The sequence below is a fragment of the Bos grunniens genome, chromosome X, assembly GCF_055505025.1.
Source record: "Bos grunniens cultivar Pamir isolate PY7600 chromosome X, Bosgru_T2T1.0, whole genome shotgun sequence".
In the NCBI taxonomy this organism is placed as follows: Eukaryota; Metazoa; Chordata; class Mammalia; order Artiodactyla; family Bovidae; genus Bos; species Bos grunniens.
This window is the reverse complement of record NC_141194.1, coordinates 107230866-107247375: the sequence shown is the minus strand read 5'-3', so window position 1 is coordinate 107247375 and position 16510 is coordinate 107230866. Positions and strand designations below refer to the sequence as shown.

Sequence of the window (16510 nt, the reverse complement as noted above, 5' to 3'; positions counted from 1 at the left end):
GGTGGGGGGATGATTTGGGAGAATGGCATTGAAACATGTATAATACCATATAAGAAATGAATCGCCAGTCCAGGTTTGATGCAGGATACAGGATGCTTGGGGCTGGTGCACTGGGATGACCCAGAGGGATGGTATGGGGAGGGAGGTGGGAGGGGGGTTCAAGATTGGGAACACGTGTACACCCGTGGTGGATTCATGTTGATGTATGGCAAAACCAATACAATATTGTAAAGTAATTAGCCTCCAATTAAAATAAAATATATATATATATATATTTTAAAAGAAAATAAAAATATATATACAATAAAAAAACAAATATAAAAAAAATAATAAAAGGGAATGAACTCATGATACACATAACAGCACAGCTGAACCTCAAAATTAGTATGCTCAGTGAAGGAGGCCAGATTTTAAAAAAAAAGAATACACACTGCATAATTCCATTCACATATGATTCTAGAAGATGCCAAGTGATCTATAGTGATTCAAAGCACTAACTATGTTGTTCTGGACAAGTACACCTTTTCAGGTCTTGTGAAATGAAAGTCACTCAGTTGTGTCCATCTCTTTGCTACCCCATGAACTATACAGTCCATGGAATTCTCCAGGCCAGAATACTGGAGTAGGTAGCCTTTCCCTTCTCCAGGGGATCTTCCCAACCCAGGGATCGAACCCAGGTCTCCCACATTGCAGGCAGATTCTTTCCCAGTTGAGCCACCAGGGAAGCCCAAGCACACTGGAGTGGGTAGCTTATCCCTTCTCCAGGGGATCTTCCCGACCCAGGAATCGAACTGGGGTCTCCTGCATTGCAGGCGGATTCTTTACCAACTGAGCTTTCAGGGAGGCCCGCTTTCTAAGCCTTAGTTTCTATGAAATGACAACAGATCACAGCAATACCCATTTCAGAGTTGTTGTGAGCAGGAAATGCGGGATCTATATCCTTAAAATTGCACCTGGCAAGAGTGAATACCATGTGTAACCATTAAATAGCACTTGACCATTATGTGTAGATGTATATGACACGTGAGGTGATCAATTTCACAAAAGTCAATGTGTTTTCATTGGTTACAGGAGATGGTTTCTATGACCAAAACATTGATCAATTTCACAAAAGTCAATGTGTTTGCATTGGTTAAAGGAGATGGTTTCTATGACCAAAACACTGATCAATTTCACAAAAGTTAACGTATTTTCATTGGTTACAGGAGATGGTTTATATGACCAAAACACTGCATTGTGCCAAAAACAGACACTGGACATCATTTCCATCACTTACCATCCAGTGACACCTCCAATTAACAGCTGGGTTGCCACACTATACTTTTCGGCTGAAGGCCCAGATTCCTGCCCAAAGAGCGTGCGCCACCATGGCTGCTTTTTAGCAAGTTCTGCAAGGTCCAGTGACTCAAACTTTCCCTCAAAGTTTCCTACAAGAATTAAGATACTGGTTAAGAAAACAGTTACTGTCACAATAAATCACTAACATTCCTACCCTAGATTAAGAGACATTTAAGGAAACAGAGACAGTTGTAATAAGAACCTCCAAATATTTATCTGTTTTAAATAGCAAATTCACTCGGAAATTCTGACCAGCAACTTTTGAAAATCAGACAAAAATCAACAAATATCTTAGAGGGGGAAAAAATCTCCACAATTTAGAATGAGTACTCCAGTTTCTCCTCTCAAGCTGAAAAACCCCCAAAGGACCCAGGAAAAACTGGTAGGAGAATTCTTACAAAATTACAGTAACACAGAGGTAACTAATTTCAAGAGTTATACAACTAATCTATTTACCAGTGCAGAACTGACATAAGCACAGAAAAATCTACCAATGGATGAGAACCCAGAATCTAGAAGTAGATCTACACATATAGTCATTTGATTGTCAGTGTCATGGCACAAAAGTTATTTACTAGGGAAAGTTTTCAACACATTGTGTGAGAACTACTAGGTATCTGTACTAATGAAAACAAAAGGTCAATCCTTACTTGACACAATGCCCAAAATATAATTGAAGAATTAATTCAAGGCTGACCACAGATTCCAATTTAGCAAAACCAAACTATGGGTGTTTAAGGAACTGGATTTTCTAGGGCCTGCTCTCGTTCAGTTGCTCAGTCCTGTCTGACTCTTTGTGACACCATGGACTGTAGCACGCTAAGCTCTTCTGTCCCATGGGATTTCCCAGGCCAGAATACTGGAATGGGTTGCCATTTCCTTCCACCCAGGGATCGAACCTGCATCTCCTGCGTTGGCAAGCAGATTCTTTACCACTGAGCCCCCTGGGAAGCCCTGTATGGCCTAAGCAGTAGTTAAATGACAATTTTTCTTCCAATGTAACCACAACACATTAATGCTGTGTTGAAGAAGAAAAGCTCTCCCTGGGTCAAAGAACGTCACTGAAAACAAGCAAGAGTTTTTTTGAGTTTTGTTTTAATGTCAAGACCTTTAGCTCAAGAGAGGGCTCCAGCCCAAACGGGTCAAATCAGAAACACTGAGTTCACCCAAAGTCACTCAGTCATTAAACAAATGCTGCCAAGTGCTATGTGGAGAAGTCAGTAGCCTTGCTTGCCATTTGGGGCAGAAAGGATTACAGGATTATTGATCATCAGTATGATACAGACAAATCCCTACTGTCAACCTCAAGGTTTCTCACCACAATTTCCTAGGTGCAAATAACTTATTCGCTACACATTTTAAGTAAATTGAGGGCAGTCTGCTCTGCAGAAACTCCCTTATGGATACCAACACCTTGCAAGTTATCACTCAGTTGTGTCCGAGTCTTTGTGACCCCGTGGTCTGTAGCCCACCAGGCTTCTCTGTCTATGGGATTTTCCAGGCAAGAACACTGGAGTGGGTTGCCATTTCCTTCCCCAGGGGATCTTCCTGACCCAGATATTGAACCCAAGTCTCCCGCATTGCAGGCTGACTCTTTACCAACACCTTAGAGTCACTGCAATTCCGTGGTGTGCTGGGAAACATGGAAGGATCGCGATGGGGTGGGGACATGCTGGTGTGTCGTGCACACCCACAGCCAGGACATGACATCACTGAATTGTGACGGTGCTGAACATGGAGCTGGGGTGGAGGCAGACTGGTGTGTGTGTGTGTACGTGTGCAGGTTGGGGTATGTGTGTGTGTTGGCAGACTGGTATGGGGGGGCAGACTGGTGTGTGTGTGTGGGAGGCAGACTGGTCTGTGTGTATGTGTGTGTGTGTGTGCAGACTGGTGTGTGTATGGTGGGGGCAGGGGGCAGACTGGTGTGTGTGTGTGTGTGTGTGCAGACTGGTGTGCGGGGGAGACTGGTGTGTGTGGGGGGGGCACACTGGTGTGTGTGTTGCACACGAATAGCCATTGTGATGGCACTAAACATGGAGCTGGGGTGGGGGCAGACTGGTGTGTGTGTTGCACATGCACAGCCAGGGCATGACATCACTGAATTGTGACGGCGCTGAATGAGGAGCTGGGGCGGGGGCAGCCGTGCGTGCGTGCGTGCGTGCGTGCGTGCGTGCGTGTGTGTGCAGACTGGTGGGGGGGGTAGATTGGTGGGTGTATCAGTGTGTGTGTGTACAGACTGGTGTGTGTGTGTGTTGCACAGAACAGTAAGGGCATGACCTCACTGAACTGTGACGGCACTGAACGGTAAGCTGGGACAGGGGCAGACTAGTGTGTGTTGGGGGGCAGACTGGTGTGTGTGTGTCAGTGTGTGTGTGCACAGACTGGTGTGAGTATGTGTCTGTGTGTGTGTGTGCAGACTCGTGTGGAGTGGTAGACTGCTGTGTGTGTGGGGGGCAGACTGGTGTGTGTGTGTGTGTTGCACAAGTACAGCAAGGGCATGACATCACTGAACTGTGACAGCGCTGAATGAGGAGCTGGGGCGGGGGCAGACTAGTGTGTGTGAGTGCACATGTGCAGATTGGTGTCTGTATGTGTGTGTGGGGGGCAGACTGGTGTGTGTGTGTGTGTTGCACAAGCACAGCAAGGGCATGACATCACTGAATTGTGAAGGCACTGAATGAGGAACTGGGGCGGGGGCTGACTAGTGTGTGTGTTGGGGGGGGCAGACTGGTGTGTGTGTGTGTTGCACACCCACAGCCAGGGCATGACATCATGGAATTGTGACGGCGCTGAACGCAGAGCTGGGGCGGGGGCAGACTGGTGTGTGTGTGTGTGTCTGTGTCTGTCTTGGACGCGCACAACCAGGGCGTGACATCATGAAATTGTGACGGCACTGAATGCACAGCTGGAAGAGGTGTGGGGCTATCTCCACCACATGGACATGACAGCTGTCCATAACCGAAGAGTACAGATAACAGTGAAACATGGCAAATAAGAGAGAATGAATTCTGAGTCCTTCCATTCTTGTGTTTTAAACAGAATTTCTGTAACCTTGTTTATGTAAATTTATAAAACTCATACAAGTACATATGAGTTTTCGGTGATGGCTCTGTAAGACAGTGAAAGTTAAGTCGCTCAGTCGTGTCCAACTCCTTGGGACCCCATGGACTGTAGCCCACCAGGCTCTTCCGTCCATGGAATTTTCCAGGCAAGAGTACTGGAGTGGGTGGCCATTTCCTTCTCCAGGGGATCTTCCCAACCCAGGGATCGAACCCGGGTCTCCCACATTGCAGGCAGATGCTTTACCATCTAAGCCACCAGGGAAGCCCTATGAGACAGTACTGAACTGAATACAGTCTGTAGCATTCACAGTGGGACAAGAAGCGGGAAGACTTGGTCCACTGTGTATTTGATTACAGGGACTCTGTTTTTTGTCTTTTTCTGAGACTCCTGAGTATGCAGACTACAGAGACGATTTCCAAGAACCGTATCCTGTGTCCGCTTTCAAACCCATCAAAGCGCCAGGAGGGGCAGCCCGCACACAGAATGACCCGCCTGAAGTCTCTGGGTTCCCGACCGCTTCCGAGAACACAAACCAAAAGTTGCCGGGTCCAGGCTGCCGGGGCGGGGCCGGAAGGCGGAGGAGCCTGCCCCGAGCCGAACCCCCGGAAAAGGTCGGCTCCAGCGCGGCCGCTGACCTTGGCTGGGCCCGGCCGGAGCTCCAGCGCCCTCCCCCGCCCCTGCGCCGCGCGGGTTCCTTGGGGCGGAGGGCGCGGCCTGGCCTGGGAGGAGCGGAGCCCATCCCTTTCCGGAGCCCGGGAAGGCGGCTCCTCGCGGCGCCACCGGGGGCCCGCGCCCGCCCTTACCTTGACTGGCGGCGGCCATTTCGGCGAGCTCGTCTCGCGATGACACCCGCGCGGCTTCGCCGCGGGAGGACGCGGAGTGGCGCGCCGCCGCCGTCTGCGCGAGCTGGCTTCCGGTACGTTGGGTAGATGTTTCCATTCCCACGGCGGCGGCGGAAGAGGCCGGGCGGGGCACGGGCTGTCCCCTCCCCTTCTCGGCGCGCTGGCGCGTCACAGAGCCCCGGGGGCGGGGCTACAAGCGTAGTGGCCCCGCCCCCCGGCGGGCCAGGCCGCGCGTGCGCAGAAGGCCTTTTGCGGCCGCGCTGGCTCCCTACTTCCGGTCCCGCTCGCAGGTCGCAGGGAGGAGGGTTCCTTTCGGTTCCCCGCTAAACGTTACGCGGCCTTTCCTTCGCGAACGCTGTTTCGCTCCTTCCTTTACGAAAAAGTTCAAAGGCGGGCTCGTGGTGGTGGTTCATGTCAACACTGAGCACGTACTTATCACTGCCCCAGCCCCAAGCGACAGCGACAGCTGTTGTGACTCCGTCCTAGTTCACGGCGACACCGCCCTGCCAGAAACCTTGCTGTTATTCCAATGCTTCCGTCTCAGCCCAAATGGCCCTCAGCGAACAGGCCACCTGCTATCGTACCATTAAACCCGATCCTCACGGCTGTGGCCAGAGATCACGACCCTCCCTTGCTCAGAACCCTACCATGGCTCCCTAGAGCCTTCAGTGTACAAGTCACAGGCCCCTTACTGAAATGTAAGCTTCTTATATTTGCGCGTTAAGGTACGCATCCCATGACCATCGGAATTTAAAATTGCGACCTGGTTCATCCCTCCTTCCCCTTCTCATACTTTACTTTCTTTTTGGGCGCAGTTCTTAGTTCACCTGACATGCATAAGGGACCCCTGTCTTACAGGTATTGCTTAGCCTCTCTCAGTTGATGGTTTTCCCTGCTGTGCACCCGGTGCCTGGGACGGTGTTTGCGTAGGACCGTGTCTGATTAGGACAAATGAGCCATTGTGTGCTCTTTGGCGAACCACTTAACCACTCTGCCCCTTAGATGGTGCACCTGTACTTACTTTGCAGTCTCACTGTGAGGATTAAGTCACATAATGTGTAAAGCATCTGACATAGTTCAGTTCAGTCGCTCAGTCGTGTCCGACTCTTTGTGACCCCATGGACTGCAGCTCGCCAGGCTTCCCTGTCCATCACCAACTCCTGGAGCTTACTCAAACTCATGTCCAAGAGTCGCCAGCGTCACTGCCATAATTATCACACTCTTTTGTAACTAGAGGCTTTCCTGGTGGCTCAGACTGTAAAGAATCTGCCTGCAACACAGGACACCTGAGTTCGATCCCTAGATCAGGAAGATCCTCTGGCAGAGGTGGCTACACACTCCAATATTCTTGCCTGAAGAATTCCATGGACAGAGAAGCCTGGCGGACTACAGTCCGTGGGGCTTCAAAGAGTCAGACACGACTAGGCAACTGACCCTCATAGTAACTATGTATCTACTTTTCTATCTACGGGGCTATGCTATGACTACCATAAGGCAGGAACTGGATTTTATTCATCTCTGAAGCATGGACGTATAGAAAAAGGGTTAGGAGCATGGCTTCTGGAGCTAGATTAAATGGTTTTTTAATGCTACAGTTTACAAACTGTGTGACCATGGCCAAGATCCCTAACCTCTCCATGCTTCAGTTTCATGACCTGTATGATGAAGACAAGAATGCTTGTTGCCTTAGAAAGCACTTAGAAGACTTCCTGGAATATATTACATGCCCACTATTATCTCTGCAATGTTGTGCCTAGCAGAGAGAAGGTCTCAGCAAATATTTAACCAAGGGGGTTTCTTCCTGATTGTTTCCAAGCCTGACAATACCTTGCCAATTTCTCCCAGCCAATTCTTATCTGTGTACAACTGGACTCTGCATGATAACACTTCTTATAGAAACCCTGACAAAGATTCTTATTAGCTCCTGTACTTTGAGACCCTTAGGGGAGGCTCTCATACCTGCTAATATGCATTAAACTGAGTAGGGTTTCTGCTTGAGTGCAGCATGGCTATATTTTTATGTAAGGGAATACAGCCTATACTCTGGCCAAATGTAAACAACCTTAAGAAGCATATATGGAATTTAGAAAGATGGTAACGATAACCTTGTATGTGAGACAGCAAAAGAGACACAGATGTATAAAACAGTCTTTTGGACTCTGTGGGAGAGGGAGAGGGTGGGATGATTTGGGAGAATGGAATTGAAACATGTATAATATCATATATGAAATGAATCGCCAGTCCAGGTTTGATGCATGATACTGGATGCTTGGGGCTGGTGCACTGGGATGACCCAGAGGGATGGTATGGGGAAGGGGGTTCAGGATGGGGAACACGTGTATACCCATGGCGTATTCATGTTGATGTATGGCAAAAACCAATACAATATTGTAAAGTAATTAACTTCCAATTAAAATAAATAAATTTATATTTAAAAAAATAAACCAAAAGTCACATTTTGGAAAAAAAAGAAGCATCAGGTAGAAATGGTGCCAGAAACATAAATACATGAATGCTAGGTAGTTCTGAGTGCTCTGTAGGAAAATGAAGCCCATCAATATGGCCCACATATTGATGGCGCCAATGTAGAGAGAGAGCGTATAGTGTCAAGGCACAGGTCCACATGTGAGCTCATTAGAAGGCAAAACTTGAGCCAGGAGAGTGAAACCATGTGGTGACCTGGGGAAAGGTGTTTCAGGTAGAGGAGATGGCAGGTGCTAAGATTCAGGTGCTCAGTGTTTTAGAACAAGAAGGCCAGTAGCCAGACTGAGGTGAAACCTTAGAGGTAGGAGAAAAGGACATGCAAACCATCAGGAAGACTCTAAAGTTAAGTCCCTCAGTCATGCCCCACTCTTTGTGACCCCATGGACTGTAGTCCACCAGGCTCCTCCATCCATGGAATTTTCTAAGCAAGAGTACTGGAGAGGGTGGCCATTGCCTTCTCCAGGGGATCTTCCCGACCCAGGGATCGAACATGGGTCTCCCACATTGTGGACAGATGCTTTACCATCTGAGCCACCAGGGAATCCCTTAGGGAAGACTCTAGGACATGGTCCAAATGTAAGCTATTGCTCTGAATGAGGTCAGAAGCCAGTGGAGGGTTCTGGGCAAAGAACTGACTGGATCTGCTTTATGGTTTTAAAGGTCATTCAGTGGTGTCTGCGTGAGGGGCAAGGGGAGAAGCAGGGGCAACTCTTAGCATGCAGGTTGCTCTTGCTCATGCACAGATTCCGGAATCTTCGACATCCTGAGTGTCTCTTCTTCCTGCTGGTAAGAAAGAGGGTTGGAGGCCACCAGGAATATGAAGACAGCTTGGTGATCCTCTTCACCTGAGCCCACTTCTTCCTTTTCTCCAAAGTTCTGATCAAAGCAACAGTCTTGGGCCCCTGCTGCTTTCAGAGGTGAATGGGTTAAGCTTGAGCTCAGCCTTCCTCTTCCTACTCACTTCTTCCTGTGGTGGCTTCCCATCACCCAAAAGGAAGCAATCCTATCTGCCACTGCTGAGCTCTCATGCTGTTCTTAAGTCCCCTAATGTCCTTTCCAAAAACTTTGGAACTTTTCACGAAATCATAGAAAATTTACCTGTTTGTTTTTTTTTTTTTTTTGCCTCCTGGAAGCCTAGGATGTTTTTAGAGAACTGATTTTTCGCTTCTCCAGTTGAACATTTTCCAGCCATCAGAGCCATGCACATCAAGCTCTCTACCTGCTTCTTTCTGTGCCTCTGGCCATGCAGCTTCAGTGCCATCAGAAGATACTACCTGGGTGCAGTGGAACTCTCCTGGGACTATATGCAAAGTGAACTGCTCAGTGAGCTGCATGTGAACACAAGGTAAACCCAGGTTCTTGAGGTGCTGGGCAGGATGGTGGGTGTGGGACTCTGGCTGGCGGAAGATACAGACATGGGTTACAGTGGCTGTGATACTACTGAAGCCCTAAAGAGCATTTCCAAGTCACTGCCAATCCTTTTCATAGATATAACCTATTTGTTGATTTTTTTCCCCTATCTTGTCCATTGCTTCTCTTTGTCACATGCTGCCACTCTGGAAACTGGAGAGTGGGATAGAGTGAGGGCAGAGAGGCAAGAAGCGTAAGAGATGGAACAAAACTTCTATCAGGGAGAAGAGCAACAAGACCCATCAGTATTACCCAGTTTTGGTGTAAAGATAGTATTAACCATGAATTCAGAAGCTTTTCATCTTTTCTGGGTTCTGGCACATTTTGTAAGAGTAGGATTAAATAATCTTTCCAATATTATCTGTGGTCATTGATTTAGTCAGATTTTCTACCTATTCTTCGGTCAATGTTTATTTATATACATTTTCCTAGAAAGCAATCCATTATGCCTGGATTTTATAGTGTATTGGAATCAAGTCACATAGTAGTCATGTGATATTGTTAACCTCTTTTGTGTCTGTAGTTATATCTCTGTTCTTAGCTTGTGTATGTTCTCGTTACCTCTCTTACAAGTAATATTTTCAGGACGTTTCTGGATTGTATTGCTTTTGTCAGGAACCTGCCTCTTTTGGGTCCATCAATTTCCACTTTTATTTTCATCAGTTCATTTCTTCTTCCTTACTTCCTTTGGTTCATTTTGTTGATCTAATTGTTTGCTTATTGAGTTGAATGCTGAAACATTTATTTACAATTTTGTTGTGTTTTCTTTAAATGTGTATTATAAAGTTTTAAGCCCAGTACATACTTGATGGTAATGTAAATATTATATATGGTCATGTCATACAAGTGTTACAATCTTTTTTGTTCTGCTTGCTTTGCTCCCTACATTTCTTCTACCTGAACCTGCTTCTTGATTATCCCCAATTGGGTAGCCCTAGTATGGTAATATAGATTCATGAACACACATGTTTGCACATATATGCAAATAAAGGTTTTCTTTGTCATTGTTTTACAAAAATAGGATACTATACATTTTTCTCACTCATTAACACCTAATGGAATCCTGTGCAAGTCAATTTAATGACTATGTAAAATTTCTTTCCCTTTCTTCTCCTGCCTTCAATCTTTTCCAGCATCAGGATCTTTTCCAATGAGTCAGTTTTTCGCATCAGATGGCTAAAGTATTGGAGTTTCAGCTTCAGCATCAGTCCTTCCAATGAATATTCAGGACTGATTTCCTTTAGGATGGACTGGTTGGATCTCCTTGCAGTCCAAGGGACTCTCAAGAGTCTTCTCCAACACCACACTTCAAAAGCATCAATTCTTTGGTGCTCAGCCTTCTTTATAGTCCAACTCTCACATCCATACATAACTACTGGAAAAACCATAGCTTTGACTATTCAGACATTTGTCAGCAAAGCAATATATCTGCTTTTTAATATGCTATCTAGTTTTGTCATAGCTTTTCTTCCAAGGAGCAAGTGTCTTTTAATTTTGTGGCTGCAGTCACCACCTGCAGTGCTTTTGGAGCCCAAGAAAATAAAGTTCATCACTGTTTCCATTGTTTCCCCATTTATTTGCCATGAATGATGGGACAGGATGCCGTGATCTCCGTTTTTTGAATGTTGAGTTTTAAGCCAGCTTTTTTACTCCTCTTTCACTTTCATCAAGAGCCTCTTTTGTTCCTGTTCTCTTTCTGCCATAAGGGTGGTGTCATCTGCGTATCTGAGGTTATTGATATTTCTCCTGGCAATCTTGATTCCAGCTTGTGCTTCATCCAGCCCAGCGTTTCTCATGATGTACTCTGCATATAAGTTAAATAAGCAGGGTGACAGTATACAGCCTTGTCATACTCCTCTCCCAATTTGGAACCAGTTTGTTGTTCCATGTCTGGTTCTAACTGTTGCTTCTTGACCTGCATACAGGTTTTTCAGGAGGTAGGTAAGGTGGTTTGTTATTCCCATCTCTTTAAGAATTCTCCACTGTTTGCTGAGATCCACACAAAGGCTTTAGCATCATCAATGAAGCAGAAGTAGATGTTTTTCTTGAATTCTCTTGCTTTTTCTATGATTCAGCAGATGTTGGCTATTTGATTTCTGATTCCTCTGCCTTTTCTAAATCCAGCTTGAACATCTGAACATTCTTGGTTCACATACTGTTGAAGCCTGGCTTGAGCATTTTGAGAATTTTGAGCATTACTATGCTAGCATGAGAAGGAATGGCAACCCACTCCAGTACTCTTGCCTGGAAAATCCCATGGACGGAGGAGCCCAGTAGGCTGCAGTCCATGGGGTCGCTAAGAGTTGGACACAACTGAGCGACTTCCCTTTCACTTTTCCCTTTCATGCATTGGAGAGGGAAATGGCAACCCACTCCAGTATTCTTGCCTGGAGAATCCCAGAGACGGGGGAGCCTGGTGGGCTGCCATCTATGGGGTCGCACAGAGTCGGACATGACTGAAGTGACTTAGCTTAGCAGCATGCTAGCATATGAAATGAGTGCAATTGTGCAGTAGTTTGAACATTCTTTGGCACTGCCCTTCTTTGAGATTGGAGTGAAAACTGACCTTTCCCAGTCCTGTCACCACTGCTGAGTTTTTATATTTGCTTGCATATTGAGTGCAGCACTTTCACAGCATCATCTTTTAGGATTTGAAGTAGCTCAACTGGAATTCCATCCCCTCCACTAGCTTTGTTCGTAGCAGTTTGCAATAACATCTACTTATTATCTCACAGTTTCAGTGGGTCAGAAATCCAGGTGGGCTCAACTAGGAACTTGACTTGGGATCATACAAGGCCAAAATCAAGGTGTTCACAGGGCTATGGTCCTTACTGGAGGCTCCAGCTTGGGGGAGTAGGGGGAAACCCACTTCCATGCTCAACTGGAATTTAGTTCCTTCTTTCAGTTTCCATGCAGTGCCCTCTATCTTCATGCTAACAAGTGTACATCAAGTCTCTTTCATGCTTCAGATCTAACTTCAATCTCCATGACATCTGTTAAAACTTCTGCTCTGTCTCCCTCTTCCACTTTTAAGAATCCTCATGGTTACATTGGACCCACCCAGACATTTCAAGATCCTCTCCCATCTCAAGATCAACTGATTAACAACCTTAATTCCATCTGTCAAGTTTCTTCTGCTACCTAACAGAACATATTCCTGAGCATAATGCCAAGGGGCAGAGGTCACGAGAGACATTTTCCCTACCACAGGTATAATTTACATATAGTGAAACACACAGATTTTTAAATGTGCAGTTTGAGAAGTTTTGACAAATCATACCAGTTACATAAACACCACCCCAATCAATCATCCTGCAACCTTTTAGTAAGTCTGTCTACCTTGACCCGGCACCAGGCAACAAGCTCCTTTCTGGAATTACAAATTTGCTTTTGACTTTACAAGACTTTTATATCAGTAAATTCATACAGTATGCACTCTTCAGTATCTGGATTTTGGAAATTTGCTCAGGCTGTCACATGAAGTTGTTCTGTCCTTTTTATTGCTGATTACTGCTCTTTTGAGGGAATATATCACAATGTATACTTTTTCACTGCCACATTAACCTTTGACTTGTTTCCCGGGGTTAATATAAATACACCTGCTGTGAACATTCCTGTACAAGTGTTTGTGTGGCCATCCGCTTTCATTTATCTTAGCTGCATATTCGATGAGTGAAATCGCTGGATCATGTGAAAATGCACATTTAACTTTATAAGACACTATGAACAGATTTCTGGAATGATTATACCATTTTGTACTCTCATCAGCAATGCATGAAAGTGCCAGTTGCAACACATACTGGGTATGTGATGTTGCTAGACAGAGGATGAGATGGTTGGATGGCATCACTGACTCATTGGACATGAGTTTGGGTAAACTCCAGGAGTTGGTGATGGACAGGGAGGCCTGGCATGCTGCAGTTCATGGGGTCTCAAAGAGTCAGACACGACTGAGTGACTGAACTGAACTGAAGTAGTTTAGTTATTTTAATGACTATGTGCTGATATCTTACTGTATGTTTAATTTTACATTTCTCTGATACTAAAGATACTGAGCATCTTTACATTTGTGATTGACCATTCCTGTATATTATTTAATAACATAATGATGCAAATATTTAGCCCGTTTTTACATTGGGTTGTCTTATTATTGTTGAGTTTTGAGAATTCTTTATATATTCTGGATACAAGTACACTTGTTTTCAAAATTTTCTCACAGCACAAAGATTTTCATTTTGATGAATTCCAATTTATCTATTTTTTTCTGCTAGTTGCTTGTGTTCTTGGTATCATATCTAAAAAGCTATTACCAAATCCAAAGTCACAGAGATTTATACCAGTGCTTTCTTCTAAGAGTTTTATAGTTTTAGCTCTTATATTGAGTTATTTGAGTTAATTTTTGTGGATAGTTTAAGTAAGGGATCCAAGCCTGTGGTTGTGCAGTGTGACTGATCCTGAAGTAGAGGCCCAGATGATCAGTAGCCTGGTATCTAAATGAACCATTGGCCATTTATCTGTTAATATTGGACTATTTAAAAATTAGTGTTGAGATAATTGTACTTAATATGTTGTGCTTGTATTATAGCATGCAGGTTGAGGTATAGTGAATCACACAGTCTGTGTATAAAACTGAATGGAGAAAACGATTTATTTAGTATCTAGATTTCTTTTGTTTTATAGGCAGTCACATGTATTTACCAGGAAAAAGTTGATAGAATTTTATTTTGATGATACCATTTTATAGTCCAGATTATTTTGATACTGATTAACAGGATAAGCTGACTCTGAACATATCCTGACAACCTCTGCCAAGACTTGAAATAAACATCTGGGAAATTCAGTTTTATATTATCTATTCCTGCAGCTGCTCAACTTCTTCTAAGCAAAGGTCAGGGAATATAATAGGTTTTCCGATGGATTTTAGATAAAATGTGAAAGAACAGTTCACGTCAAGGACATTGTTGTGAAATATATTTGGCAAGATTTATATATCAAAGCCCAAGGGAAATACACAAACAAAACCCCACATAAGTTAGGAAAGAGTAAAACCTGTGAACCTGGGAACATTTTGTCACTTACTGTGCAGATTATGCTGAATCGGAGTTATAAATCACGTCCAAGTTGACTAGGGCCTAGGCCTTCTGTTTTCTCTGTTGCACAACCTTGTTCTTTTATCTAGCTTTTGATTTTTCCCTTTTCCCTCAGAGAGAGAAAAAAATTGTTTCTGTGTACTGGTGATCCTGTTCCTTCTCTGGTCTTCCAAGCTCTTAATCTAGTAAACACTTTTTATGTCTTAGATTTTCATTTTAGTCAGAAATATTAAAGTGAAAGCACTGTGCTAGTGTGTAGCAAAATACCTATCTCTGGACATAGATCTGAGTCTTGTTAGAAATCACTGGCAACTTCAGAGAAACTGGGTAAGACAGACTCAGCAGAATCAAGGAGATGGACTAGGCAGAGGAGAAGGGAACAAACTCGAGGGAGGAGTTGATGACTGTGCCTCAAGGTTGCCAGGAGATGGGACAAATCAACTCAAGTTTCAATGACTAAAAGCCCTGTAGGTCTATGCCAAAGCTAGTGCCATGGAAATTTCCAGGGATGGATGAAATTAGAGCACATTGAAATATTAATTAGTGTCACAGATTGAGTTCCCTAGAAGCAGACTGTGAGATAGAGATTGTCCTGTAGGAATGTTATTTAGAGTTGTCTTGGGATCAATACCCGAGGAAGCAGGAGTGGGCAGAGGGAGAAACTGGGCCGCCGTGCAGGCCAGCCCTCCACGGAACTCTGGAGCTCAGCTGACCCTTCTGAGTTGTCCCGGTTGGGCCAAGGCCACCAGGCCCCTGTATCTCCGTAATGATCAGCCATTCAGTTCAGTCACTCAGTCATGGCCAACTCTTTGCGACCCCATGAACCACAGCACACCAGGCCTCCCTGCCAGTCACCAACTCCCAGAGTTTACCCAAACTCATGTCCATTGAGTCAGTGATGCCATCCAACCATCTCATCTTCTGTCATCCCCTTCTCATCCTGCCCTCAATCTTTCCCAGCATCAGGGTCTTTTCAAATGAGTCAGCTCTTCGCATCAGGCAGCCAAAGTGTTGGAGTTTCAGCTTCAACATCAGTCCTTCCAATGAACACCCAGGACTGATCTCCTTTAGGATGGACTGGTTGGATCTCCTTGCTGTCCAAGGGACTCTCAAGAGTCTTCTCCAACACCACAGTTCAAAAGCATCAGTTCTTTGGCGCTCAGCTTTCTTTATGGTCCAACTCTCACATCCATACATGACTACCGGAAAAACCACAGCCTTGACTAGATGGACCTTTGTTGACAAAGTAATGTCTCTGCTTTTTAATATACTGTCTACGTTGGTCATAACTTTCCTTCTAAGGAGTAAGCGTCTTTTAATTTCATGGTTGCAGTCACCATCTGCAGTGATTTTGGAGCCCAAAAAACAAACTCAGCCACCGGTTCCACTGAACCCTGACTATCCTGGGAGGGGGTGTGGCCTGCTCTGAAGAGGGGCGAGGCCTGCTCCAGAAAGGGGTGCAGTCTGCTCTGGGGTGGGTGTGGCCTCCCTGGGAAGGGCCCGTGGGCTGCTATGGGGAGGGGACGTCCAGGCCACTGTAGGCGGGGCATCGGCTTCTAGAAGAGACCTGAGCTCTAGGCGGGGGCGAGGGTGGGGGTGGGCCTCCAGCAGCACCCAGAGCCCAGGTGGCCGGGTTCGAGCACTGTTCCGGGCCATTCCCCACCCCCGCAACCTCGTCTCCATCACGGCCCCCACCCACTCACCCTCCATGTCCTCACGTGTATCGGGGGCAACTGCTCCAGGTCCCAGGGGCCGCTGCACTGTGCCCCTCAGCTGTGGGGGCTGCCCAGGGGTGTGACCCAGTCCTGCCCGCCTCCCGGGGGGCGGTACCCACCTCCTCTTCTTGGCGGTTCCCCGTGGGCTCCTCTGGCGCGCCGCTCCTTGGGTAAGGTAGTCCCAGGTACCCAAGGGGCGCCCCTGGCTTCTCAGTCAGTGAGACCCCTGTGTTTAGCTGCAAGGACCTTCTGGAATCGCTGAGCCCAAACAGAGCTGCAGGCGGGGACGGGCAGCACAGACTCCCCGGGTGGGTCACAGGGGAAAAGAGATTTGTTTGCTGTCATTCTTTGGTTCCTAAATCCCTGTGTTCTCATTGGGGCCCCAAAAGCATCTCTGAATCAGTGCATATCCGGCACCTTGGAGGCTGACCCTCTAGCTTCGTGGAGCTTTAGGTAGAGAGGTCCTCCAATTCCTTTCTCTGTCTGGCAGTTTCTGGATGGGGTCAGATTAGATCAGATCAGATCAGTCGTTCAGTCGTGTCCGACTTTGCGACCCCATGAATCGCAG

The 16510-nt window shown here is 46.0% G+C and overlaps 2 protein-coding genes across 7 annotated transcripts in view; one reads left to right on the top strand and one right to left on the bottom strand.

The window, feature by feature from the left end:
- Positions 1–5344, bottom strand: part of FUNDC2 (FUN14 domain containing 2) — a 28921-nt gene extending 23577 nt beyond the window's left edge. For both annotated transcript variants that reach the window (XR_015158230.1, XM_086385902.1), the window contains exons 1-2: positions 5205–5344; positions 1277–1427 (exon numbers count right to left, since the gene is read on the bottom strand). Coding sequence is in view for 1 of the 2 variants with exons in the window: in XM_086385902.1 (XP_086242028.1) it covers positions 1277–1427; positions 5205–5340 (287 nt within the window). In the remaining variant the exon portion in view is untranslated. The remainder of the gene's footprint in view (positions 1–1276; positions 1428–5204) is intronic.
- The window catches only part of F8 (coagulation factor VIII), a 142743-nt gene continuing 131411 nt past the window's right edge, over positions 5179–16510 (top strand). For 2 of the 5 annotated variants that reach the window (XM_086385896.1, XM_086385900.1), the window contains exons 1-2: positions 5179–5317; positions 8861–9072. In XM_086385896.1, coding sequence (XP_086242022.1) covers positions 8927–9072 — 146 coding nt within the window. In that variant the 5' untranslated portion in view covers positions 5179–5317; positions 8861–8926. The remainder of the gene's footprint in view (positions 5318–8860; positions 9073–16510) is intronic. The other 3 variants (XM_086385897.1, XM_086385898.1, XM_086385899.1) reach the window with 3 other exon arrangements.